This window comes from Acipenser ruthenus, chromosome 1 (genome assembly GCF_902713425.1).
Source record: "Acipenser ruthenus chromosome 1, fAciRut3.2 maternal haplotype, whole genome shotgun sequence".
Lineage (NCBI taxonomy): Eukaryota > Metazoa > Chordata > Actinopteri > Acipenseriformes > Acipenseridae > Acipenser > Acipenser ruthenus.
The window spans coordinates 6,125,953-6,153,271 of record NC_081189.1 but is presented as its reverse complement, the minus strand read 5'-3'; the positions used below and the strand labels follow the sequence as shown (position 1 = coordinate 6,153,271).

Sequence of the window (27,319 nt, the reverse complement as noted above, 5' to 3'; positions counted from 1 at the left end):
CAACTAGAATCAAAATATCATTGTTTTCACACTGTACAACTGTCTTACAAATTGTTACAAATTACAGAATGTAACTGTTATAGTAGACTATTGTAATGTATTAAGAAACAGTCAGAAACATTGCCTCATACTTATCATACTGTTTATATACAGAATAGCCAATATGCTACAGTTAATCCCACGTAATGAAGTACAGGGCAGGTCGAGTTTGGAATGTGAACTCACCTTTTTGTCACAGCAGTTTGTAACATCACTTTAAAACAGAGATGCAGTTAAAAAAAAAACAAAAAAAACATACAGGAATTCCATACCTTCCCAAAACTATGAGTTCACTCACTCAGGCTGAATCAATTCCTTAAACAGGCAGTAAACCCTGGGGTTCATGCTATAGGAGTCTCACTCGAGTTTTTCACTTGCTCTGCTTAATCATGGGTTTCATGGGAATTTAAACTTTGACAGATTAAAACAGAAAAAGAAAAACAAACTTCATAAAGCTTAATCACATTAGCCAAAGCATGAACCACATATGAATGCCCCTCCTAATCCAGCAAGCTTCATTACCTGAAACCATCAAAGTAATCCTGACTAAAGAAGAAAGGAATGAACTGAATTGAAAAGATCTGTAATTGAATTATATTTCATCTCTGGGCCAATTAGAGCTGCATTGTACTAGAACACCCAGGTATAACCCTGAATGCTTTTAATTAGGCTTTCGGTTTCACATGATACAGAGAGGACTCAGGCTGACACCTGGGTCTTGCAATAACCAGCCTTGGTGGTGAATTGGGACTCACACTGGATTAAAACCACACAAATAGATTGGTTTTCTTGGCAAATTCTAAACTGTGCTTTGCTGGAATTTACTTCAGCTGGTTTTTGGCTCGTAATTTCGAGTTAACTAATGCATTGTCTAAAAATAAGATAATAATAATGACAAATATTTTATATTAGCTACTCATGTATAGTTTACTTTGAGATGTTGTGATCACAAGTTTTTGAAGACTCTGATCAATGTGAATTAAAGATTGCTAAATGACAAGCTTGGTTTCTTCTCACCCAAACTAAGCTGTATTAATAACAGTCAAAGTTGTTATAATAGTGGAAAACACTAGTGGAAGCTTTGAGTAAATTGTTGATGCTCATAACATCAATATAAAGCAGTGCTTGTGTGTTTGTGTGTGTGTGTATAGATATATCGTGTATTACATTAAAAATTGTATAAACTTTACTGTAGTTATTACAGAATCTATCAATCTATAATGGTCTCTTATTTAAAATATTTTTCCCCTTTTAACTGCGATTGGTTTCTATTTTCAGTTACATACAAGGTTTTTTCATATAAAATTACTTGAAAGAAACTTCAGGAAATCGCACACAAACAGACAGATGTCAAGATAGATAGATATATAGATCATAGATAGATAGATAGATAGATAGATAGATAGATAGATAGATAGATAGATAGATATTATAATTGACTGTAGATAGTTTCTCCCAAATTTCTTTGTCTCTGAGAAAGAAATACTTTACTAGCTAACTGTGTATTAAAACATTTCTCTTGGATAGCGACCAGGTGCTCTGGAACAGCAGAGCTGCAAAAACACAACAGGCTGGCATGAGCTGCCCTCCTGGTAAGTCTTTCTCTAATACTGCTGAACATGCAGCGAGTTCCTGCTGTAATGATGGAGCAGATTAGCAGCAGAACATTGTTAGAGCCTCGCACTTGAATCCAAAATTCAGACTTCAATTTGCAAAATGACCTGACCTTCCAAAGGCCCTCTCTTTTCTATACTCCACATGGTCTACTACTGCAAGATCAGCGCCTCAAAGACAATTGAAGACAAGCATAGTTCCTATTTTTCATGGTTAATTTGAAGGATACCCTTCCTGTTACACACGAATACCAAATAAACAGATCATTCTACCCAACAACTGAACCAGTAAGCTCTGGCCGTCTTAAACATTTACAACAAAGACCCCAAACCACTGCAGGTATGTTAAAATACTCTTTGCCCTTGGATCGGAAAAAATGATCTCTAGATAAAGGGGCATGACAGGAGACTGATCCTATATACAGATTTCGCACCAGGTATAGTAAGGGGTGGATGCACTATACATTCATAAGGTAAGCTGTGCATCAATCACAATACGGCAAACATATTTTATTGTGTGGTAAATTACATGCTGGGACTAAGAATAAGCAGTGCGCTTCACGTCACTGCTTAGATCAGTCTTTCTTTATATAAATAATAATCTATTTTATAAGCAACAATCCAACAATTATGACTTTTCACAGAGTGAATATCAAGCATCCAAGTACATGCATAATGCAAGACTAAGTGATAAACCTTAGGTTACAGAGAATCACAGTTCTGCGTGCACACTGCATGTGAACTATTCTCCCAAGTAGTACTTGCTAGGAGTGAGGTGAAAAGAATTGCAGCCAATGGACAAAGGATATGACCCTGTAAAAGAAAATGAAATGAGCCACAGAATCGAAGCTAGCGGTTTCAAGGACCGTCCATTATGTGGAGGAGGTTCTTACATATGTAAAAAAGTAAAAAAGAAGAAATGAATCAGTGCACCACAAGCTGCTCCTTTCTTCAGTAGGTGGAGTTTGCAACTCCAACATTCAATTGACCTGTTTCCAAATAATCGACAGAAAAAAAATGAAGATTAAGTCCTTAACAAGAGCAGTTTTCACAGTCTAACACACAAAGAGAAGGATTCGGTAAAAAGATGAGAAGGCGAGCCGCATTGTGCAGACCCACTTAAATCTTATTTCCAATTCACTAAATGTGTTATTTGACTTGGCAAGTGAGCTGGTATGTGTATTAGATCAGCGGGGAACCTAATAAGGGAGATGCCAAGTTTGCAGCAGCCCCTCTGAGCAGCATTAGCCTCAGCTAGTGACCTTAAGCAAAGTGGGTGGTTCAGGCCGAAAAAGAGAATGGCATTAACCTCCGCTTGAAGTTCAGCCCCATTTGCAGTCCCCTTTTATGGGCTATTCCAAAAAAATGACAACAGCTGAAAACGAATTCAGTACAACTGAGTCTAAACCTCAGTACGATTGTTTATTTTGTTATAAGCTACCTTCAAATAACGCATGAGAGAAACGAAAGAATCTTAGTCAAAAGCCTTTTTTTGCAGCTGAAAAATCTGCTTTAAATGGTTTCACCCCCTGTTCAGCTTCACTAGTTAACAAACAACTCCATAGCTAAGAGTAAGTAGAGTATCTTTACAATAATTGTAGGTAAACACTATTCATTTTAACTGTCTTTATTATGCAGCATAAGGGTGGTGAGCAGAAAAACAAATAAACAAACATGAAGTGATAAAAGGCAATGTTGTATATTTGCATTGGAACCGCGTTAACGCCAGTTGTTTTACATATTCAAAATAGAGATACATAATTTAGGCAATTATATAAAAACAACAAACAAATGAATAACATCAGAAGAAAACACACACAAAGGGCTTTTGTGGCTATTTTTTTATTTATATAAATGCACAATAGAATTAGGAGTGGAGTGCAGGAGAAAATTGTGTGTATGCTCTAATAAGGCTGAGGCTGTAAAAGTACGAATATTGAGAAAAGGTTAATACCATACTTTTCAGAATCAAATGCACATGACTGAGCATCCATGGTTTACATCCTCTGTACAACTCTCTCTATAATCTTGTATACTATACAATTACACTGTAGTGTACTATAAGGAATACTGTAACCCGATTACACTGCACAACTTGTATATAACACATATCGGATAAATAGCACACATGAAATAGTGTCTTATACTTTGAAAATTGTGGTACAATGTAACATTTGTTTTGCTTAGCTGTTTCCCCCAACCCATCTTGCTATTTACCAAAACTCACTAACAGTTTAAAAAGACAACAACTACTGAAATACTTTCTAAAAAAAATCTGTTTAACCTGTCCTCGTTGTACATATTTTCTAGTCTTTTTCTTTTCTAGATTTTTGAACATGAATCAGACATAATCATTTAATTTGTCAATTTATATCAATGAGATATATGAAATTTATATATAAAGAGATACAGTGCAATAGTAATTGTTCCGCTTAATTGATCAAAGCAGTCATACCAAAATCTCCACTCTATGCTTTGAACTACTGCAAGAGGTGGAGCTATTACTACTGCAAGAGGTGGAGTTATTACTACTGCAAGAGGAGAAGTTATTACTACTGCAAGAGGTGGAGTTATTACTACTGCAAGATGGGGGGTTATTACTACTGCAAGAGGCGGAGTTATTACTATTGCAATAAGATGAGTTATTACTACTCCAAGAGGTGGAGTTATTAGTACTGCAAGATGATGGGTTATTACTACTGCAAGAGGAGGAGTTATTACTATTGCAAGAGGAGTTATTACTACTGCAAGATGAGGAGTTATTACTACTGCAAGAGGTGGAGATATTACTATTGTAATAAGATGAGTTATTACTACTCCAAGAGGTGGAGTTATTAGTACTGCAAGATGATGGGTTATTACTACTGCAAGAGGTGGAGTTATTACTACTGCAAGAGGAGGAGTTATTACTATTGCAAGAGGCAGAGGTATTACTACTACAAGAGGAGGAGTTATTACTACTGCACAAGTAGGAGTTATTACTACTGCACGAGGAGGAGTTATTACTACTGCTTTTGTCCACCCTTGTGAGGCAGGTCGGGTTCATAATGATACTATACTTAATGTACTTTGTGGGTTTTATTTGTAACACTGAAATCCAAATCGAAGTATCTATAAATTACCCTAGAGTCCATTATACAAGGGGTGTAACCCAAGAATGATCAGTCACACACATTGAAAAAAATATATACTGTGCATTTAATTTTCTCCATGATGTAAACATTTTAATAGAATGCAAAATCAAAACTAGGTCAAAGTAACTGCCTCTCCTCTCTGTGTAAATGACTAAGCACAAGAGAGACTTTCTAGGGTATGACTCGTCTCACTAAAATATTTTACTTGATGTCATGATTTAACATTAGAGGGAGGCATAAATTAGACTTGAAAAGACTTAAGTGGCCGGTATTATTTTAAACTTTAAGGAATTTTTAGGATGATAAATTCTGGAGACTGGAGAAAGGGAAGAAGAATTAGTGTGTGACACAAAACAAGAGACATCTGTAGATGAGTACAGAAAATGGTGCAACTGGCAGCGTCTCAAGGGTCACGTCTTGTAAAAGTCAGAGTTGCTAGTATTTCTTGGCTCTTGCTCTTTCTGTGTGGTTTGAAGACAGATTGTTTTACAAGGTACATCAGTCTGCAGGGAATAGTAATTTCCTCTTTCCCACTACAACACAAATGTAACTTTTTAAACAGTTTATCTTTCATCGAAAATATATTACTTAGCGCACTAAGTAAACAACCACATAATTTGCCGGAATTATTGCTTCCTGAAGCTATTTTCAGTTTCGTTCCCTTCGCAGGGCCTTCCATAATGTCAGTAGATACTGGAACTTTGTGGTGTTTGTTTTTTTATTGCAATCATGTCTGAGAAACATTTTGAAATATGAACTGCTATGGAATGTGAGGGATAAACTTTGGACACTGTCAGAAATTATACCCAAGTTTCTCATTTAGCAATCTTGGGAATTCAAACAACCACAGCCCCTCCCCTCCCTTACACTTGGGAATATCTAGAAGCCATGTGAAACACATTTTTTGTCTTTGTAGTTATCCAAAGCATACATTTACCAAACAATTTCAAGTGCTGACTAAACTTCACGTGCAAGCCAGGGATGTTCTTGTGGCTTGGGAATTCTAGTGGCAAGTTTGTACAAGCTTTTGTATTGCTGTAAGGAAAACATTTATAATTTGGTGACAAATATACCGCATTTGTTCCTAATGTCAATTGTTTAAATAAAAAGTTCCAACAGTGGAAGACATGGGGCAACAGTAAAATTGACTTGAGAGAACCTGTGTTACTGGAAGGCAGAGAGGTTCTTAAACTTCGCTGCACTGAAACCCCCTTCTACCATAAAAAATGACTATGCGACCCCACTTGCAGAATATGCATTGCAAGGCAATATCAACAAAACTAATATATAGCCAGTGGTTATTTTTAATTCACAATACAAATCACAAGTTTTTTTACAGCCAACAGTAAACTCAATGGGAGGGGTGAGCTTGCATGGAAGAACACAAAAAAAGGCACGAGTGCTTTCAGAGCTGCAGATGATAGCTCTTCTTGTCGCACAGAAATCCAAAACTAAGCAAGAGGTTGTTGAGAAATGTCTCATCACAAGAAAGTTCTATTAATTCTTCTTCTTCTATAAGTGGCAAATTAGTAATTGTAGTCACTAAAAGGGTTTATAATCCACCAATCTGCTTTCTGATCTTTTTCAGGGAAGTACTCTCGAAACTGAACCTGAAGGCTGTCCAGGTGGCTGGCAATAACCGGTGGTAAGTCAGTCTTTGACAAGGCACTCTCATCCCAAAAGTTATCTAGTAAAAATACATTTTCCAGGCTGCCACGGTTTACGCGATCGTACCACAGCTTTCGCTTTAGTCACTGAGAGAAAGGGCAGATGTATGGCGTCCTTGGAGTAACGTGTTGTATTTGAAGCAATGAGACATAGCTGCCAGGTAAACTAGCAGAGCAAGCCATTTAGCCTCTACAAGCTTTTTGGGCTCTGTTTCTTTACGGCTGATCGGGTCCTTGTTGTCGGCACTTCTTTTGCCACTCTATTCCCCTTCCTTACCCCCATTTTCAACATTTTTCTTCAGAAAACTGTCCATTTTTGGTTATTCATAAAGCAACTTTTTGAACTCACTTCACAACAAAAATCACAGATGCTGCACTAAACACTACAGAAGTGCATTCTGCTGATTGGCTGACATGGCATGTTGGTTGTTAGGTAACCAGTTCAGAACGTTGTGACAAAGGCAAGAAGAGCGAGGGACTCACTGGGAGTAAAATTGAGAAAAAAGTGCCAATAATAATAATAAAAATGTATGGTACGTATTTTTTTTTTTTTTTAAAACTAAAATCGTTTTTTTTTTTAAATTGAGCAGGTCTTCGTGTGGGTGTAAAAAACAACTGCTCTCTGACTCTCACCAACCACCTATAGCTCTCTGACTCTCCCCAGCCGTGGTTACATAAAATGTAAACAGTGCAACTTCCATTGCATTTAGGTTGAGGATGCTGCAGTCACAGTTGATAATATTGCACTGTGCAGCAAATAGTACTTGGAGCCAGGGTTTTTAACTAGCAAGGTTATAAGTCATGTGCATCTTATTCTCCCGTCTCTTTCTGCTTCGATGCTAGGTCCTGCTCCAATAGGCTTTAATGCAAAACACTGGGGTTACAGTTTCCATGTGGTGATGCTTCAAAACAACTGACAGTTCATTCAAATACAACATGATATAAGATACATGATGAACTTTCCACACATAACAATGGCATTAGAATATATGGAAAAATACAGTAGCGGGGAATGAGCAACAGGCACCATCAAATGCAAGTTTTAAACAGACGCTCAGCACAGAAATATTGACGTTCGCAGTAATATTTGCTTTTACTTATCATACACACACTGCTTTCACTAGGTACATGAAATGTCTTCAATAGCTACTGGCTTCGAAAACAATATCTTATTCTGTCCTATTTCAAACAATCAATTTGTTTTTCTGTCCTATTTAAAACAGCATGACACTGACAGGTCTAATAGAACACAGTAGTTTTGTTTCAGCAGGATGTTGATTCTATCTGATTTGCATCTGCTTTTACACACTGGACCTTAACTGTGTATTGGTTGAGCTCAGAGGGACTGAGAAGTCCCTGGGCCCTACTGGATGACAGGAAAGACTTGTAATGCACACAAATGATGCACTGCAGGCAGAACTGAATCTGCCATGGCATTTAGATAAGCATCACATATCACATGCCCAATTGACGGGTCCCAATCGTGTGGAGGCCCTGTGGGATGAACTTGATACCTGATAACAAACACAAGTGGCCAAAAAGTCATCTTTGTTGCTTTGAATGCCTAGTGGCCTTTAACTGTATGCAGGGCCAAAACAATACATGAGATGTAGCTTCAGATACAGTTAAATAACACCATCTGATGGAACTGTCTGAAACTCACCATTGAGTTGGAATAAAACACACCTACTGTACAAGTCCAAGCCACTCCAATCAGAGCCTGAAGCCAAAAAAAGATAGGATTAGCCATAACAATATATGCTATTGTCTTTATGCTTAGTCACACGCAAGTGAAGTTATAGCAGAACACCTGTTATTTTACATACAGTAATGTCACAAGTCATTAGCCATCAAATGGAATGTTTTATGTACAGTACATGTACAAATTGAAGTTTGACATAGATAGGAAAACAGGGTGCCTCCATATGCCTCCAGATTCTGATGTCTAGAGCAGCAGTGTGGAGTAGTGGTTAGGGCTCTGGACAATTGACCGGTGGGTCGTGGGTTCAATCCCAGACGGGGGACACTCCCAATTAATAATAATAATAATAATAATAATAATGCCTCTGAATGTATTTAAAATATACACACATAATACCTCCAGGTTATGACACACTCAGTATTTGTGCAAAATAAGTTATTTAACAAGTTTTGTGACAATTTGACAAGCAATTCTCTAGATATATGCAAAACTATGGCGTACTGTACACACTGTGGCAGCCAAGACCAGCTATTGCACTGGTCATGGCTTTAATTGGACATGCAATACTAAATGTCCAGATTAATGTTCGGCTGTAACATACGATACTTCATGAAGCTGCAGCTTGTAACAACCTTGAAAACACGACGTTTTACTGTAAGGGGACTTCCCTGAGAACAAATGTTTGAATAAATGAAACAGAATGCATTACAATCTTCACATATCAGAGGGAATTTAGGTTGTCACTTATGAAAAATAGTTCCCACAACCACATCAATGTCCCCAAAACAAATTCCACAGACACATGGTGCTGAGGGTGATGGTTGGTGGAGTGAGACTAAGTTGTGTTGTGATGTGAACAAGTGACCTTTTAGCCCAGAGCAGTGGGAGATACCTGGTAGCCACTAACCCTCACACTGTTACATAGATTTGTTTAGGTCATACATGCCAAAGGGAATGCGATGGGCATATATTCTGAATAGTTAGTTTCAAACAAATGACTGCACTATCATGAATGCTGCTCTCTGTTTTTTATTTATTTATTTATTTTATTTAATTATCTGAAAATCCTAAATATCTTTTTGATTGATCCCATATGCCAGACTACCTCAGCTACCTTTGTTTGTTTTTTAACTTGCAGAGAAGTTAATAATTGTCAGTATGTATGGGTGGATTCAATGAGAATATGTGTCTGTGTGAAGTTTTAGGCATGTTTGTTAGTTCAATGTCATGTTATGGACATATCCTGTATGTCTGCTATCCATTTACTATCAGTGCACATGGGTGGGATGCTTGGTATTCATGTGCAAAAAACAGATGCTGCATGTAAAACCAGCACAGGTTTTAAATAGTTTGTTAAGCCAGAGAATGTATGTATATATGTATAACTTGTAAGTTAGTCAGTATGCAGGTATTAAACACTGTACCATAAAAGCTTTGAAGCTCCCATACATATGAGGCCCTAAAATAAAGTACCAGCGGCTGGCACTCAGCATAAAAGATTGGCTCTGTTGGTTTTTCGATGTGATGAGGCATCCAGCCTTAGAGATTGAAGGGCCTCCACTGCAGAGCAAGAGTCATCCACTTTGCCAACTCTGCTGCACAAGCAATCTGTTTTCTATATTACTAGCTGGTATCACTGTACTATGCACTATAAAACAGCAATTGAGCAGGAAATTAAGTTAGGGGATCGGTATTTGGCACAATAGAATAGTCTGTGGTCTTCCCGCATACAAGGATCATTAAATACCACAGGAGTTTCTTGATACATTTCAGTCTCTACTTCCTCTTTCTGTGCGGATGGGAAACAAAACATCCTAATGGGTATTTGAACAGCTTGAGATGTGTCAGACTGGGAACCGCTTTCCTGTGAATAAGAGTGCTGGCACAGTCATTAAACATTTCAACAGCTAAATATGGAATATCTCTTTTCAGACCCCAGTGTTCTCCTTCAGTGATTTCTCTACACAAACAAACAGAGGACAGTCTCTTAAGCTAAGCTTCTTTGGATTAACAGATGTGGCAGGACTGTTTGTTCTTCCTCCCAATTTTTTAGCTTCAGTTTCCATAGGAAAAGTTTCGAGGCACTGTCATCCAAAGGCTGCGGTGAACTTACAGGGACTGTAAGCACGACTGCAGTATAATCATTACAGTTCAGTGTTCAGTCTCACATTCCTCCAACTCTTCCTACTTGATTCAGAAAAAACAGATGCAGTATTTTTAATATAAGTAAAAATAAACCAGTGAATAATAGAATGTATATTTTATCAGTGATGTCACTAGTCTTTTGAGGACTCGATGACCCTTGAGCGTTTTCCATGGCCTCTATACAGTATGTAATTCGAGGATGTAAAATGAGGTGGTCAAGCAAGTAGAGAACAGTCTTCCACAGACACAGAGCAGGGTCGTCTTTAAAGTTCATAAACATCAAAGCACTTCCAGCGCTTCTCACTGTACGAGATCACATACACGGCTGCAGCAATGCTGAAAACATTGTGCCTGATAGGAAAAGCAACAAAACATGAAAAATGTGCTGAATTAAGTACTCAATTACTGTTCCAGTAAATTCCATGTTTTCAATGTCCTTCTTCAAGTGGCTTCTTGAAGCCAAAGGGCAGCAGTGAGATATCTTCAAGGAGCGATCAGTAGATTTTACAATCGAAAAATATCAATACAAAACCAAATACACTTTGCTTTCATAATGAAAAATGTGAGGTCTATGATGCTTTCAGGTCAAATTGACTGGATTTACTTTGTCAGTGGATGTAACCTTAATAAGATAAGTTGTCACTGGAAATAGAAAATAAGAACTTCAGCTACACATATATAAGAAGATGAGTGAAAATGGAAAAGAGAAACATGTTTTTAAGATGTTCTCATGGGCTGCTTTGTAGGGCCACTGCAGGATTACTTTTCAGGTAAACTTAAAGATTGTCTTGATCACATGGTTGCCACCTGCTGACAGTCCATCTCAACGATAGGGGGTGGTCGTGTTGTTCAGTGGACACTATGTTTTAAAGCACAACACAGTGTCCTCTGAACCACACTGAAGACTGCATTCAACATTTCTTTTTTTTTTTTTTTGCAGAAGGGTTACGTATAACTACAGCAGCCAGAGATAAGAAGCAAAACACGGATAAATCCTTCAGAAGCAAGCTTGATGGACAGACAGGCTGCCATTAACAATGCTGTTGCCTGTGTAAGTACAGAGTGATGGAAAGATACCCTGGCATTTGCTCTGTAGAAGTGGTCCTTAAAGATTTTGCACTTCCAATTTCCTTGTATTATCAGCTATCTCCAGCCTGTCACTCATCCTGACAATCTTAGATTTCAGCTTACAGGCCAGGCAGGTTATTGACAAAGCAATCCAGAGTGATATAGCACACCCTGATAAAACATTAGTGAACAGGGCTATTTTTTTTCCTACCTCGAGTTTAACAGTCCTTAGAAAAGAAAAATAGAATGTACACATAAAAAAAAAAAAAACACATTATATAAAAATGCAAAGAAGAGGATTAAGATATTTGGGTTTGCATGTGTCGCAAACCACTCACATACATCCAGATCCTAGCTGCCCATTAGTCTTTTATTTATTTATGTATCTCAACATTTAAAAATGCTTTTTTTCTCAAAATAATTGGGGATTTTTTTAAAGATTAGTAGGGTGTCTACTTGTCATAATTACACGACTCCAATTACAGAACTAGTTTATGATGTTGGCAGTCTGAGGCCTTTTATACATGCGACACATACAATGCTGGAATATACTGGAAATATACATTGTTCAGAAAAAACAACAGGAAGGATGTTCACTAAAATACATTACACACCAGAAGCTGTAAAAAAATAAAATAAATAAATAAACACATTATGATCATTCAGATCAATACTTCAACTGTCTAAACTGCCATAAAGCAGTGACAGACCCCTGTTGCCCGAGTCTTGATACACTTTTGACCTGCATCCTTTTTCAGGCAATAGCATCAAACTCAGAATCCCCCTTTTTTTAAAACATTTTCCAACCCTTCAGCTCTGCTATAATGGGAGACATGCTTTGTCTCAGGTATAGCCCAGACAGCAACCCAGCGATACCAACAGCAGGAAGACATCTACAAACCCAGCACAGCCTCTAGCCCGGATGTGGGACAGGCTGGTGAAATGAAGATAAACGAAAGGTAGATCAGTTAAAGTATGAGCATCAAAGGGCAGCGGTGGGTCATATAACCTTTGCACGGGCCTTTGTGGCAACATGAGCGCTAATATTCCATTCTGTTTGCTGATGGGTTCTGGAACCTCAGTAGGTTACACTGGGTCACAAGATCAAAGGCTTCAATTTTGTTAAGGATCAACTGAACCTACTCCAAATACCAGCGCTGTTGCCGATTAACTTTCACCAAGATACAGGTCTGTCAAGCTTGCACCAAGGCCTGTGCCGTGGTGTCCTAGTCACATGTCACCTTGTCATGTCCCCCAAACCAGCAAGCTCTTTACAATGTCAACACACGGGTTAGATCTGAATGAGACTAATAATACATAATGGATTAACACATTTATATTAAGAAAGCAGGACAGTTCGGTGGGCACAAGATCCGGGTTCTGACGCTCCATTAACAGCAGAGTGAAATTTTACAGCAGAACAGCATCTTTGAATAGCATTTCACAGAAGAGTAGCATTTTAGAGTAAAGTGCCATTTTATTACAACCAATTACGCAAAAGCTGACAGCTGAATCTCATATAAAGAGAATTACCCTGACTAAAAACAAACAGTAAACATTCAATTTCAAATACCAGAGTGTCCAAGCGGAAGAGTATTTAACCATTGGATGAAGTACCCTTCATCCGCTCATAGAACACTAATAGCCCCCTTTTTTAAACAAATGTTCCAATATGGCAATAGTCAGCAAGTACCTGTATTCCAACACTCCTGGTAGCCCCGAGGCAAAAGCAGAAATTACAGGGTTAAAGTAAAATAAATAAATAAGAAATAAAAACACACAAACTCCCACAATATTACACAAGTGTATAGCTATGCACCTATGAGAGAAACATGTCTTATGGTCTAATTGTGTTTGTTTCAATTAAAAGATTAAAAGCATAGCTGCATGTCGTTACACTACACACAATGTACTTTCATCTTGAAAAACGCTTTTGTTATATAATGATAGCTATAATAATAACATGGAATTTGGGCTCTAAAATATGAATTGCACCTCAATCTTTTGTTATTTGCTCTTTTATACCGCACTTCATCAGAAATATAGTGAAACATAAGGTTTCCATAGCGATTCACATGTACTGCACATTAACATGCAAGTAGATCAGGTATGTATTACATTGCATCTGTATTCCTTCCATGTTAACCCTTCTATGTATTAGAATAATAAACAAACAAACCTGTCAGTAGAAGGCTGTGCCAACAGCCGCCCGATACAGCAATGACACGAGAGTGAGGTATATCCACTTGTTCAGGAAGGCGTAAGTCCCGTTTGAGATTTCCACAAGCCCGGCCGCAACCCCACATAAAAACCTTCCCATCGCCTGAACAGCCAAAGAGAACAGTGGGCTTTGGTTATATTGAGTATAGGTGGCTGTTTGAACTTACTTGGGAGACATTATATTGCCTGGCTCCAAAACAAGATAACTTTTCTGAAGCGTTCTTAAATATTTATCAGTGTATTGGGGACTGCTGATTTAATCAAGAATCGATTCATTTGGGAAAAAAATTGACATGGAAAATGGATTTGAATTGGATTCAGTGATTTTTGAAAAACCTTGAGAACACATAGTGGGGTTCAAAATTAATTGTTGTAATCGGATTGGATTGGATGCAAACACTACCCAATATGCAAATTAGGTAACCAAACAATCCAGTACACGTTGAAACAGTGACATCACAAGGGTTTGTGTACTGTGGTTTCCTCAATCCTTCAAACCCACTGCTCCCCCTCACCCTCACACAGTATAATTGATAAATAATTGATTTATACTTTAGAGATGCTTAGTGATTTGTGTAAAATTAATTAATTAATAAGGCAATTGACACTTATTAGACAGTTTCATACTTATGCCCCAGCTACCTACAGGTACATGAGCAGCACATATCTAAACATTTTGAAGCTTTGCTATCATGTATTAACACATATTAAATGCTGTAAAAGTACAAAACTAAAACTTTAGTTGTAATTAAACCCACAGGTCCTGTAAAGCTGATGGGACTTTCGAATCTTAAAACTCGCTTTAAAAACAGCAAAACAAATTTCAAGCACCCTAAGCGGCAATCCAGGGCAAAATGTTACTGTGCCTAAAAACACACTTAAAAAAATATCTTCCAACAAACAAACAAACAAACTTCCATGAAAACAGTTTTTCGGTTTATAATAGCCTTAACATGCTTCACAATTACCTGTAGAAAACTGATGCCGATTAAGTACCTAACCTATGCTGTGGTCAATTATTAATGCTTGAATTATTATGTACTATATATATATATATATATATATATATATATATATATATATATATATATATATATATATATATACATAAATATATCATCAGCCTTTTTCAGTCCACTGCTTGGATGAAGGCCTCCCCAGGATTCTTTCACAAAAGCCTGTCTGCTGCGTCCCTCATCCACGTTGCTCCGGCGTGTTTCCTAATTTCATTTTGCCGTCTTCCTGGAGGTCGTCTTCTTGGTCACTTTATATCTCTTGGGATCCAGTCTAGTATCTCCTTGGTCCAGCGATGGTCTGTTCTTCTTGCTACATGTCCGGCTCATTGCCATTTCAGTTTTTTTGCTCTTATAATAACATTGCATACTTTTGTTTGCACTCTTATCCATTCCTTTCTTTTCCTGTCTCTTCTTGTTATTCCCAGCATGCATCTTCCCATACTCCGTTGAGTCGTTTGTCATTTTTGAGTCATTTTTGCATTGAGAGTCAAGGTTTCGCATCCGTAAGTTGGCAGTGGCAGCACATATATATGTACAGTATACTGGGGTATATTCAGTAAAAGATAAGAATGTGAAACCTGTAATGAAAAATACATATCGAAGTGAACCCATTTTTTTCATTGTGATTTACAGGTGGGGTTGCACTGAACTTCACTTTTGCAAAGTGACTCAGGGTCACATTGCATCAGGGGTTCTGCTGGGGATCTCAACACAGTACCTGCTGCCTTCCCAGTCTGCATGTCAAACCAGTAGGTCTCGTAGCCTTCTCGAATGTGAGCCCTGATAGTCAAAGAGCCCTTGTGAAGCGCACTGGCCCAGCCTGGGCCTCTTTGCTCTAGTGTCTCAGCCTGACAGGTGTTGTCCTTGTTGTGGTAATACTCTCAAGATAAATTATGAATGCAACGTGAAAGCTGTAAAATGTGTTGTATCTTCTATTATCTCCATGTTAAAGGCCACAAAAGCTCTTCAGTGAAGTCAGCCATTAAGAAATGACAGGTATTGCTATCAGCCTTCTTTATAGCCTATTACCTGCAATGACAGCAGCTGCTGTAGAACCACTGTACAGCCTATCACATTATTTGCAGCTAAAGTCAGCTACTGTGTCATTTCGGCTCATTTTCTTGACAGTGCTATCATAAATCCATTCAGCTGCAGGGTAACTGTCGACTGCCTCGATTATCTTCATAGCCCGAATGAATCTTGAAATGTATGTAACAGGCAATGACTGTTGTGGATCAGGCACAGGGGCCATTCTCTCTCCATGCTGTCAGCTCCGTGAAGCAGTGTCTATTGCGACGGGAATTTCTGAATTGCTTTCTTGTAATTGAGTAAAATAGCTAAACTTTGAGGAACACAGCTGTTCATAAATAACAAGTTCTGCCTGTTCATTACAACAACCTGCCTGAATGCAGTAAGAACCTGTGCGTCCCTGTTTTGAATAACCAGCTTCTATACCGGCCTACAACACCTGAATTGTGGCTTACGTGACAGATATACAGTAAGACATTGAACAAGTATACCTTTGGTAACGCAGTTAATAGTAAAATACTAAGACTAGAAAAACAGAAGTTTAAATGACATACTGTATGAAGCTACTACTCTTAAAGGTGGAAGCCTCTTCCTAGTTTACTACAGTATACTATGGCAGCATAGCAAAGCTTAGTTAAAGCAATATAGGCACAGGAAAGTATGTTAAATAGCATCTACTGTAAGCATGAAAAACCGTGATTAACCATGGCAAACTGTGGTAATTGCATAGTATCTTGTATAGGCATGATAAACTGCACACTTGCCATGCAAATGTGCCTTGCCAGACATGTATAAGGGATCTGGAAGATTACTCTAAACTGGGGCTGCATATTAAACCACACTAGTGTGCAGCTTCAGGGGGAAGAGCTTAGAAAACAAAATCAAAATAAGCTTTCAGTGTGGAGTAGTGGTTAGGGCTCTGGACTCTTGACCGGAGGGTTGTTGGTTCAATCCCAGGTGGGGGACACTGCTGCTGTACCCTTGAGCAAGGTACTTTACCTAGATTGCTCCAGTAAAAACCCAGCTGTATAAATGGGTAACTGTATGTAAAAATAATGTGAAATCTTGTAACAATTGTAAGTTGCCCTGGATAAGGGTGTCTGCTAAGAAATAAATAATAATAATAATAACTGAACTGAGATAAAGCCAAAGTGACACATTAAATATTGCAAAACTCCCGTTTTGTGCATTGTTACCTGTCACAGCTAGATTGTGGTTGGCTCCGCAGGCTATTTTAGAGACGTTATCAAAGTCTTCAAGGATACGAGGCACTGTGGCATCTTCTTGGGCATCTGTGCCAATCTGACCATAATCATTTATTCTACAAAAGAAAGAAGAGGGATTAAGTTCATTTCAACACATTTTAGAAGGTAAGCAAGACCGGGCTGTTTAGTATGGGGAATGGCCTCATGTGAGGGACTCTTTCTCAAAATGTACAGATAACACTGGAGGGGTTCTTTAGGGTGGGAATGGGGTTGATACTTTAAAAAGACATACATTACAGTAAGAACTATTGTGTCATTATTACATATTTTATATGTATACATGGATGTATCTTAGAACATGCAAAAAAAAAAAAAAATTGCATTCCAACTTCTAAAAAGTTGTGTTACATGGTTTGGAATGTCCAAAACGTTTGCACTATATTTTCTTTGAGGTGTACATTTACAACAAGGCATAGAGATATGTTTGTTTGTTTTTTCAATGCTTTATTCATGTGTTTTCACATATGCAATGTTTTTTCTATATTCATGTGTGCAATATTGTCAGTTCGGGGAGGAGAACAGCATGTTGCATTTCTACTGTAAATTACAAGCAAATAAACTGGTAACCCCCCAAGGGTATTTCACTGTGATTTATTATGTCACAGAACCCTTCAATGGAAGATATTTGCACAGCAGTTGATTACATTATTCTATATGTAATGTAATTATGCCATATCTTATTGCCACAGTATTGTTTAGATAAAAGTTGTGTGTGTATTAAGTTTTTGTATTTTTCTGTAGATTTTAGTGATCAAATTATCACTTTTGAAGGGTATTTGGATTTCCATTAGTTCATTATGGTGCTTTTGCTCATGTTCAGAGTTGACTAGTCTAAAGTAGTAAGCGTTTCACTTATTTGAAATGCAGAAATATTTTTTGACATCCATACAACATTGTAATCCATGTACTGGGCTTTGTTTCCACTGTTCTTGTGCCACACATATGGTATCATATATATTGGCATATAACAGTTCCACATGGCCGCTACAATTTCCAAATGAAAATATGTTTTCAAAATACTAAAAAGAAGACTTTCCATCAGTTGTGATCTTTGCAATTATTTTTTTTTTATTTCAAATATGATAAAAGCATTGTTGGCACAAAACACATTGAAAGCATAGTTAGAATTTAAGGTTAAATGTGCTGTGGAAAAACTGTCAGCAGTTTGCATCTGTCATCTGTATTGCATCCATCGCTTCTGTTCAAGTATGTTTTTGTATTATTATTATTATTATTATTATTATTATTATTATTATTATTATTATTATTATTACTGTTTTAAGCCCTGGATATTTAAGATCACCTCCTCCCTACTCGTCTTTGTTCTGTGGTTTCTTTAAGGTTGTAATGAGCTGTCCTCATACAAAAAGGATAAATAAGTACATCATTACTGCCAGGCCTTCAAATGTTCTCAACCCTCTCCCCCCGTCCCTTTATCCTTATAGTTTCACAGTCGTGCGAGAATGCTCTCAACCCTCTCTCCCCGTCCCTTTATCCTTATAGTTTCACAGTCGTGCGAGAATGTTCTCAACCCTCTCCCCCGTCCCTTTATCCTTATAGTTTCACAGTCGTGCGAGAATGTTCTCAACCCTCTCCCCCGTCCCTTTATCCTTATAGTTTCACAGTCGTACCAGAATGTTCTCAACCCTCTCCCCCGTCCCTTTATCCTTATAGTTTCACAGTCGTGCGAGAATGTTCTCAACCCTCTCCCCTGTCCCTTTATCCTTATAGTTTCACAGTCGTGCGAGAATGTTCTCAACCCTCTCCCACTGTCCCTTTGTCCTTGTAGTTTCACAGTCGTACCAGAATGTTCTCAACCCTCTCCCCTGTCCCTTTATCCTTGTAGTTTCACAGTCTTACCAGAATGTTCTCAACCCTCTCCCCCTGTCCCTTTATCCTTGTAGTTTCACAGTCATACCAGAATGTTCTCAACCCTCTCTCCCTGTCCCTTTATCCTTGTAGTTTCACAGTCATACCAGAATGTTCTCAACACTCTCTCCCTGTCCCTTTATCCTTGTAGTTTCACAGTCGTACCAGAATGTTCTCAACCCTCTCCCCCCGTCCCTTTATCCTTGTAGTTTCACAGTCGTACCAGAATGGCCCAAGACCTCCCTAGTAATTAGGCACAATTACTGCTTTACAGTGTATATGGTAAAAGGGCTTACAAAAGAGAGAGAAGGAAATCTGAATAAGGCCTTTAAAAAATAAAAAGCAGAATATATACATAAGGGCAGCTAATGCTGAAACAATGCATGCACAAAAGAAAACAAGCGAAAAGCAAAAGTGTCACCTTTGGATTTGTACAAATCAAATTATGATGGGGTTGTAAATAATATATATATTTCATCTTTTCTGTAAAACAGCACTTCAACAGCACAGGAAGGTTTTTGAACAAGGTGGTGCTTGTATATTTATTATTACAAAACAAAGTAAACAAAGCAAAACCTAACTCCTTTCAGGAGTGCTAACTAAAACTTCATCAAGTTCCTTAACTATCGGCAGACAGCTGAACTGTTTACGGGTATCCCAAACACATACTTTCATAAGTATTGAACACAATACCTCTCTTTCTCACAGCAACTTCTTAAACCAGCTCCCTGGAGATAACCCCCTTAATGAAACTGCAAGCTCTCTTTTTATAGTCTGTGGCTGGACCCAACTGACACCAGTTATCTTGTTTTGGAACTGCCACAAGATTTTGGCAGTTCCTAGATAGTGGGTACATTATGTTATACTGTATATTGTATTATCACACTACAAACACTTTCCTCACGGAATATAAAGAGAAGACATAACAATAAATTAGGACTACATTTTAACACACTGGTTGATTCCTGTTTATAAGTGTGTACATGAAAGAAAACAACCATTTTATATCTGACAACCCATTACTAATATATACTAATAAATGGTAATTACTTGCTATTACAGTAGGATCCAAGTGCTCAATTAAGCTATTTACTTTATTTTCATAAGTAGAATGATAAAGGTACCAATAGATCTATATTTATAACACATTTGATCATAGCAAAATTGACTACAAACCCCTTCTGGTCGTACTACTTTTTACATGCATTTAAAACTAAAATATGTATGTGACAAAAATAACTTGAAAATAACTCACAAGTTAGGACTTAAAATAGTACATCTTATTAAAAAAAAACACTGTGATTATGTACAATGTATAGTTTTGTTGCATGGGGGGGGGGGGGGGGGGGGGTTGAAATATTTAACAAAAACAGTCCTTAAACATCATTATTAAAATGGGGGAGTTTTGAAAACACAATCCAAGGAGTTATGTATACATAGAAACTATTAAGATGGCCACAGATCACATTTCTGGCTTCATATAAAGTGATGACAGTGAGTGTTTTACTTTTTAGCAGTATTGATGATTAAACATGAGTCATCCTTCAAATGATAATATATATATATATATATATATATATATATATATATATATAGATACACACACATATTAAACTTATTTGCTCCCCCAAAGCCTGACGGCAAAATATTATGAAAGGTCTGGCAAATAAACTGACTAGAGACAGTGGAATTATTGAGGACAGCTTACAGAATGTAACAATGAACATGAGGCTTTTTAAACAAGAAGGCTATTACTGCAGCCATTACATTTAAGTCTTGGCATTAAAAATATATATATATTAAAATTAAAAGTCTGGTTATTCCGATATGAGACGTAAATAATATGGCATTACTCAGAATTTAAGACAAGCCACATGTCAAGTTTTGCTGGGATTAAAATCATGCACAAATTAAAAAGTGCTCAGTCTCAATCTTTCCTAGCATAACCTTTAATATCTTTTCCATACCCCAGGGTCCCATCAGATTGAATTGGGGTGAATAAAAGCATTTTGTTCATATTAAACTAAACCCAAACTATGACTGGGCACTTTATGGTTCCTGGTTTAACTCATTTCCAAGAATATCAAAAATAGGTTCAGCAGTTAGAAAAGCACAACAGTTTCAAGTACCAGTACCTTGGTACCCCAGTGCTTTTACAATACTGTACTGGACCCCCACGTATGTACATGGCTGAAACACAAACATGAACCTGGCTCAGAATTGATGCGTCTCCTGACTGGTAGGTCTAAATAATATTCTCTTACTATACTAATAAATAATATACTAATAAATACACCCATCTTCGTACAGGTATGTGGACCTTCTCATATCTCGGGGGTCCCCTGGAAAAGGCATGACTGCATTGTGTGCTGGGTGGATCATACAGTCAGGCTGTGCCAAGTGCTTTGACTCAGAGTGCTATTGAGACAAAATCGTCAGGACCTGTTTCTCCAGACAGCGCTGCAGAGGACCCTGCTGTGCAGGTGCTTGGTGAGCTCATGCGGGCACCTGCAGGGCTGGCCTGTGTCCTCCAGTAAGTGCTGTCGAGCTCCTGGGTGTAAAGAGGGGAGTGGCTTGGGGATTTGAGGACGCCGGCTGATCTTCTGCTGACATGTTTTCGGGAATTGCTTGCGACAGCAGAGCATATTTGAACATTCTAAAACTGGGAACAAAAAGGGGAGTAAAATAATTGGGCTTTTAAAAAAAAAAAAAAAAAAATTCCCCTATCTAAATAAGGATATGCCTGCACTACAAATAGTTAAAGGAAACATGTGTACTGGTATCATATGTATTTAACATATACAGCAGCTGCAGTTGATTTCAGTAACAGACCTAAACAGCAAAAGTCACAACAAATTGTATTGAAAATAAAAAAATAAAATCACAATTGCTCGGAAATGTTTGTGGGTCTATTAAGACTGAAGTAAGAGCAAGGCTAACAAAACCAAACCCTCATTGTAGCACAATCTTTGTCTCAATTGTAAGAAAAGTCATTGCCAGCTGTGTAATGTCTTATTAGCTTTGAACTCTTCATTGCATAGTTCCAGTTATACTGTTTCTAATAAAGCCTTACAAGGCTAATTACTACATTGACTCTGATTACAAGTTACTGTGATCTGCTGCCAAATTCAATATACCACTCTGTTAAAGGTTATTAAATAAAACAACTGAAGATCTTTTCCTGTGTATGGTTTCTATTCAGTGAGAAGGAATGCACAGCACCAGTAAAGTCAACTGCAGTGCCAGGCCGTATGTGCCAATACTGACAATGCAATGCTGCTTCAAAGACATTTTTTATATGGCTCGTATTTTTCAGGCAGTACAAAATTTGAGTTTTGCATTATTTTTTTCTTTCAATGATTAACTTTAAAAAGGCACTAAATTGAAGACGTTCACTAGGTTTTGACCTTGTCTTTAAAGGCAAGTCTCATTCTGCAGCTTTTACCCTCAATTCTGTAATTTACATTTTTACACACCGTGGTGTCCCTTCACATATCGCAAATATCACAGAATTCTCCCAGAAAATCACATTAATGCACATGTAACAGGCAGTGTTAACAGGCAGTGTTGTGTGACACACTGCCATTACAGATTCTGTCCCTTGCTGGAGAGGAGATGAGGATAAAAGCTCTAAAATCATGAAGGCACACGAGCCCGGCTCTACTGCACTGTGGTTTAGACCCTCGCTTTGCCTTCACAGGGTCTCCGGTTCACGCCCAGCCTCCGCCCTGTTACATTGGTGCTGTGACTCAGATCTCATAGATTGGCTGCAGCTGATCGCTGAGGTTATGTGATACATTCTGTCCAGTCCCCAGTTGGTGAGATGAGGTTAAAAGCTAAAACCACAATGCAGCCTCCACCCTGTCACACACAATAAGTTCACCTGTACTGCACATGGTTAACACATGCAGAATTTGTGAGAAAGGGATTTCCAGCTGGTTTGGTGATGGTCCAAGCATCCACACAGCTGTGAGGGATGAAACAAAATCCTCCCCAATGTCTTTAACAGCATCTTACTTCCAACACAAAATCAAGGCCATCTTTAAACACTCATTCATAAGACAGTAAGCTGTACTAAAATAAACAGAGTTATAAAATGAGACACATATTTTGCTAATAAGTCTTTATTCCGGTCTTTCATGTTATAATAGTCCAGTGTGTGCATTCTCTCTACTTGCAAGTACCTACAAATCTGCAAAACTGATGAATCCCATGGCAGTCTATCAAAAAAAGAGCATGGATGTTTATCTGGCTTCAGCATATGCTGGCAGCACACAAACCTTTTCAAAAATGTTTTTTCCTGTATTTAGTTATTTTTTTTAGTGTGACCAATTATTTTACCCCGATTTTCTCCCCAGTTTGGAATGTCCAATAATGTTTTTCACCCTCACTGCAGCAATTCCCCACACAGCTCAGGAGAACTGAAGGTTCAGTGGGCGTCCTCCGATCCCACGACCAAGCCAGTTTCCTCTTTTACATCCAGACACTAACCAAAGGGAGTGTCAGAGCCAATGTGGCGCTCCCTTCGGAATCCCCACTAAGCACAGTTAGGACATGAACCTGCGCTGTATGACTCACACTGCACACCACACGGCTGTGCTTGTACCAGGTGAGCCACTCGCGGACCATTTTTCACTGTTTAAAAGAAAGAATGAAATCCTGGTTTTATGGGGAATAGTTTTGCTTCAATGAAAAAAGTACATATTTGGTAGTCTGCAAATACAAGCAAAATTCTAACTATAATTGTAATGTTTTCAGCATGTGTTTACTAAAATCAACTTTAGCTCAACCATGTACAATATCTTAATCAGAACCAGGATTTTCTTATTGGGATTTTGTTTTTCAATAACTTTTTTTTTTAACTTCACAGTGCTGGTCATGGTTTCTACTCGGTTGGTTGCTGCAGTCTGAATTTTCATACTGTCACTGCACCACAGTGTGTTCTCTTAAATTATATTCATAGTTTGAGGTTGTCTTTATTGGAATGATGTAAACGAGCCATTTTCATAGCGGCACAGGAGGAACCGAAGTGTTCTATTTGCATGGCAGTCAAAAGATTCAAAACCAAGTGCTATTTATATGTTTCATGTACTAGTGAAAAGCAATAGGTGTACATTGTGTTTAACACTGTAACTGCCTCTCTATGTTAATCCAGTAACCAGCGCTCCCAATGTATTATATACACTGGAAATAGTTTTAATATTCACCCTCCAGATGACCGAGGTTTAGCACTCAAACCCTGCTGCACCCCTCACCTGGGTTGCAGATAAACAACTTTTTAGACAATTTATGTTTTCAGAGGATTGACAATAAAATGTTTGATTCTAAGCCAACCTGTGACAGTTAAAACATAAATGTGCTTTGTGCAATGCTTTAATCCTCTTGAACAGCGTTAAAAGAGGTATATTTCTTAACTGTTTATATTTCTAAAGTTTGGACAACCGCTATTGAAGACATTAACAGAAGTAATTTATAAGGCTGTATGCTGCATGTTAACACTAGAATTCCTAAAAAGAATTTAAAAAAGAATGAATCTTATAACAGAGGTTATGGGCTAACAGGTGTGCTTTGAAATGGTTCAAAAGCTCATTTTGGAAGTGCTTATTCTGGATGCTTTGCCTGAACACACTTGCTATTTGCAATGTTTGTCCTACCAGTTTTGTACAGTTATCTTTTTCATTAAGGTGCTGTAAAGCAATGTTTTTTTGATGGAGATGTGTCACCAGTATTACATATTTTATAGACAAAAGTACAGCAATGCACTGTTCAATGTTGTTTTCATTAACTTGGTACACAAATAGTCCTTTTTAATGATACAAGAAATGTCTCTGCTGCCATTTTGGTCAAACTGAATAGAACCTAGTGCACAGTACAGTGCTGCTAAAGGGTGTTTGACTAGCACATAAAATCACGCAAATGTGTGTCCATACCCTTATAAAAGTTTACCGCAGTATTTTTGCTGTTTTACCATGCTTTTCCCATGGTTATGCATTTACCATATGCCATGTTTTTTTGTTTTTTTTGTAAATATGCTTTACCATACTTCTCTGTGTTTCAAAATGCTTGTCTATGCTCTGCTATGCTGTCACTGTGCTTTATTACACTGCTGTACTTTTACTATGGGGAAATGTTTATAAGGGTAGATCTGCACGTGGGTCGTTTTTTTTTCGTGCTTTGGGGGAATGCTTTGTTATACTCATCTGCAACTGCATTTTTTGTTCCCCCACCATCATTTTTGAACAAAATTCAAGAAGTTAAGAGTCACAAGTTTCTACAGAAAAAAACAAACATCCATATGAGAAGCTCACTATCACTCAAACTTATCATTAAGGGGGTTGGACTCATGCTTTAAGCTTTAGGTTGTTGTTTGGTTATTGCTGTAAGCCTTCGAATGGCACAGGGGGTGTATGTCCTGGGCTATCATTCCTTGCTTTGCTTAATAATTATAATTTATTTTGTGTAAACAAAGAACTTCGAGATTAAAATGTTGTGTTCATTTGGCTTGGATTTCAGAAATATATATATATATTCATTTAATTTCATTGCCCTTAAGTTTAGCGTTATGTTGACTAAAGACGCCTAGACGCACTGTAGATGTGTTCGTGTGTAGAAACTCCTGGAGTCACGGATGTTTCTTTTTGACAAATCGATAACCTGCATCAATGTTATAAATCTTATACATTAAAAAAGTCACCTGCCTCATTCGAAATGCACATGAGAAGTGTATGGCATTGTGCCACTTAGGCAATATGAGTTACAGTGTTAATTAATTAACAGAAAAAAAGAGTGAAACCCCCTTCATTGTTGAGGTATTTTTATTTGAGGGTAGTGAATTAACACGCTTGGAACAAGTACCTCATTCTTTCACATCTGGAAACGTAGTTGTTGATTCAACTACAAACTAACAAGTGTATTACGCATTTAATGTACTATAACTGTTTCTCAACCCACACTTTTAACAGCTTAAACTAAAATTAAAAACAGGTAAATGTTATCAAGTTGTAAATGTCAGTGCAATGAGATAATCCAGGGAATAAAAACATAATGTGCATAATGATAGGACCTGCAGCTCATTAGCCAACTTTTTGACACACAGATGTTACAGCTTATTTGAATAATAATGAGGCATAAAAGTTTGGTTAAGCAATTTACTTTTTATAATGTACGCCATGCTTTTAAAATAATTTTATAGCTCATTTGTAGATGAGGCGTTATTCTAAAGCATGACGGGAGTATTAATCATACCAGGAAAATATTTAAACAGCTTGCAGCATATTACTTTATGCTCAGGCAAACAGGGTTAGATATGGTTTAACTCATTTCACTTACCCTTTAATTGTATTTGTAACCAGCCACTTTTAAAACTAATCTTGAGACAATGTACCAGTAGTGACCACTGTGTTGGATGTGAATGCTTGACCATGACCTGTGGCTTTCAGGAACTACTGCTTGACTAGGAAGGTATAAGAAGATATGATATAGATGAATTGAAATGCTCACATTCCCTGAGCCATCATAATGCAGTACAAATGTCCAGTGCTTATTAAAGGCAGTAGACTGGAGTGACTTCAACATGCTGCATGCTGTCCAAATTACATGACATCATCCCGCTGAAGTCTAATGAACACTGCATGGAAAATATGCAGAGTGTGGGATCGGAGGCTCTCACTTTAGCTAGGTTGGAATTTTCCCTTTACCAGCTTGGATTAAATAACATGAAATGTGTTGTTTTCTGTTGTGGTGTACTTGAGTAAAAGAAGCAATGCATTTCAAGACTGGGATATTGATTCAGACTGAGAAGACAAAACATTGCTTACTCCTCTGCTCTGCTCTCTTCAAGAAAACAGCCCCACCAGCATTCCTGATCCCTGAAACACTCGACTCCCACATATGATACGAAGGCTATCGGTCTGCGAATTTAACCACAAGAGAAAACATGAACAAGCATGAAGAAAACCATGCGCAACGCCACTCAATAAACACACTGTGTCTTCTTAACAGCGCCTCCTTTACAATAAATACATCAAACTAACACAGCTAAGAAGATGGCACTTCATTACTGTTAAAGCAAGTGGGTGGGGGGGGGGGGGGGGGGGGTGCACCCCGCCCCTGTGCGTATTTTGCATAATTTTGTATTTGTTGTTATTATTATGTAAAATGAATGTTTGGTGTTGTGAGAGGGTGGTGGGCATTCACTGACACAGGAGACAGAATTGTCTTTGAAACACCATTCGGGTTGCACTAAAAAATAAAACATAATAATAATAATAATAAATGGGTGAATAGAACATCCAAAAACCACCGTAACATTGTCGTCAGGATCAGCACTGGTACATGTATTACATACAACAAGAAGTCGAATGAAATGCTATCCAGTGCCGTGAAAAAAAAAAAAAAGAAAAGTTGATTGCAGATTTTTTAAAAATTTTAAACGGACAGAGTTGGGTAGTTGTATTTTATTATTATTATTATTATTATTATTATTATTATTATTATTATTATTATTATTATTACTTCTGTCAAAAACCCAAAGCAAATTTAAAAACTTCGCT

The 27,319-nt window shown here is 37.7% G+C and overlaps 1 protein-coding gene across 1 annotated transcript in view; it reads right to left on the bottom strand.

Annotated features, from left to right (window-relative positions):
* Positions 1-27,319, bottom strand: part of LOC117973394 (uncharacterized) — a 397,211-nt gene that overhangs the window by 230,158 nt on the left and 139,734 nt on the right. The window contains exons 5-6 of the mRNA XM_059035625.1: positions 16,830-16,954; positions 13,548-13,691 (exon numbers count right to left, since the gene is read on the bottom strand). Of these exons, the coding sequence (XP_058891608.1) occupies positions 13,548-13,691; positions 16,830-16,954 (269 nt within the window). The remainder of the gene's footprint in view (positions 1-13,547; positions 13,692-16,829; positions 16,955-27,319) is intronic.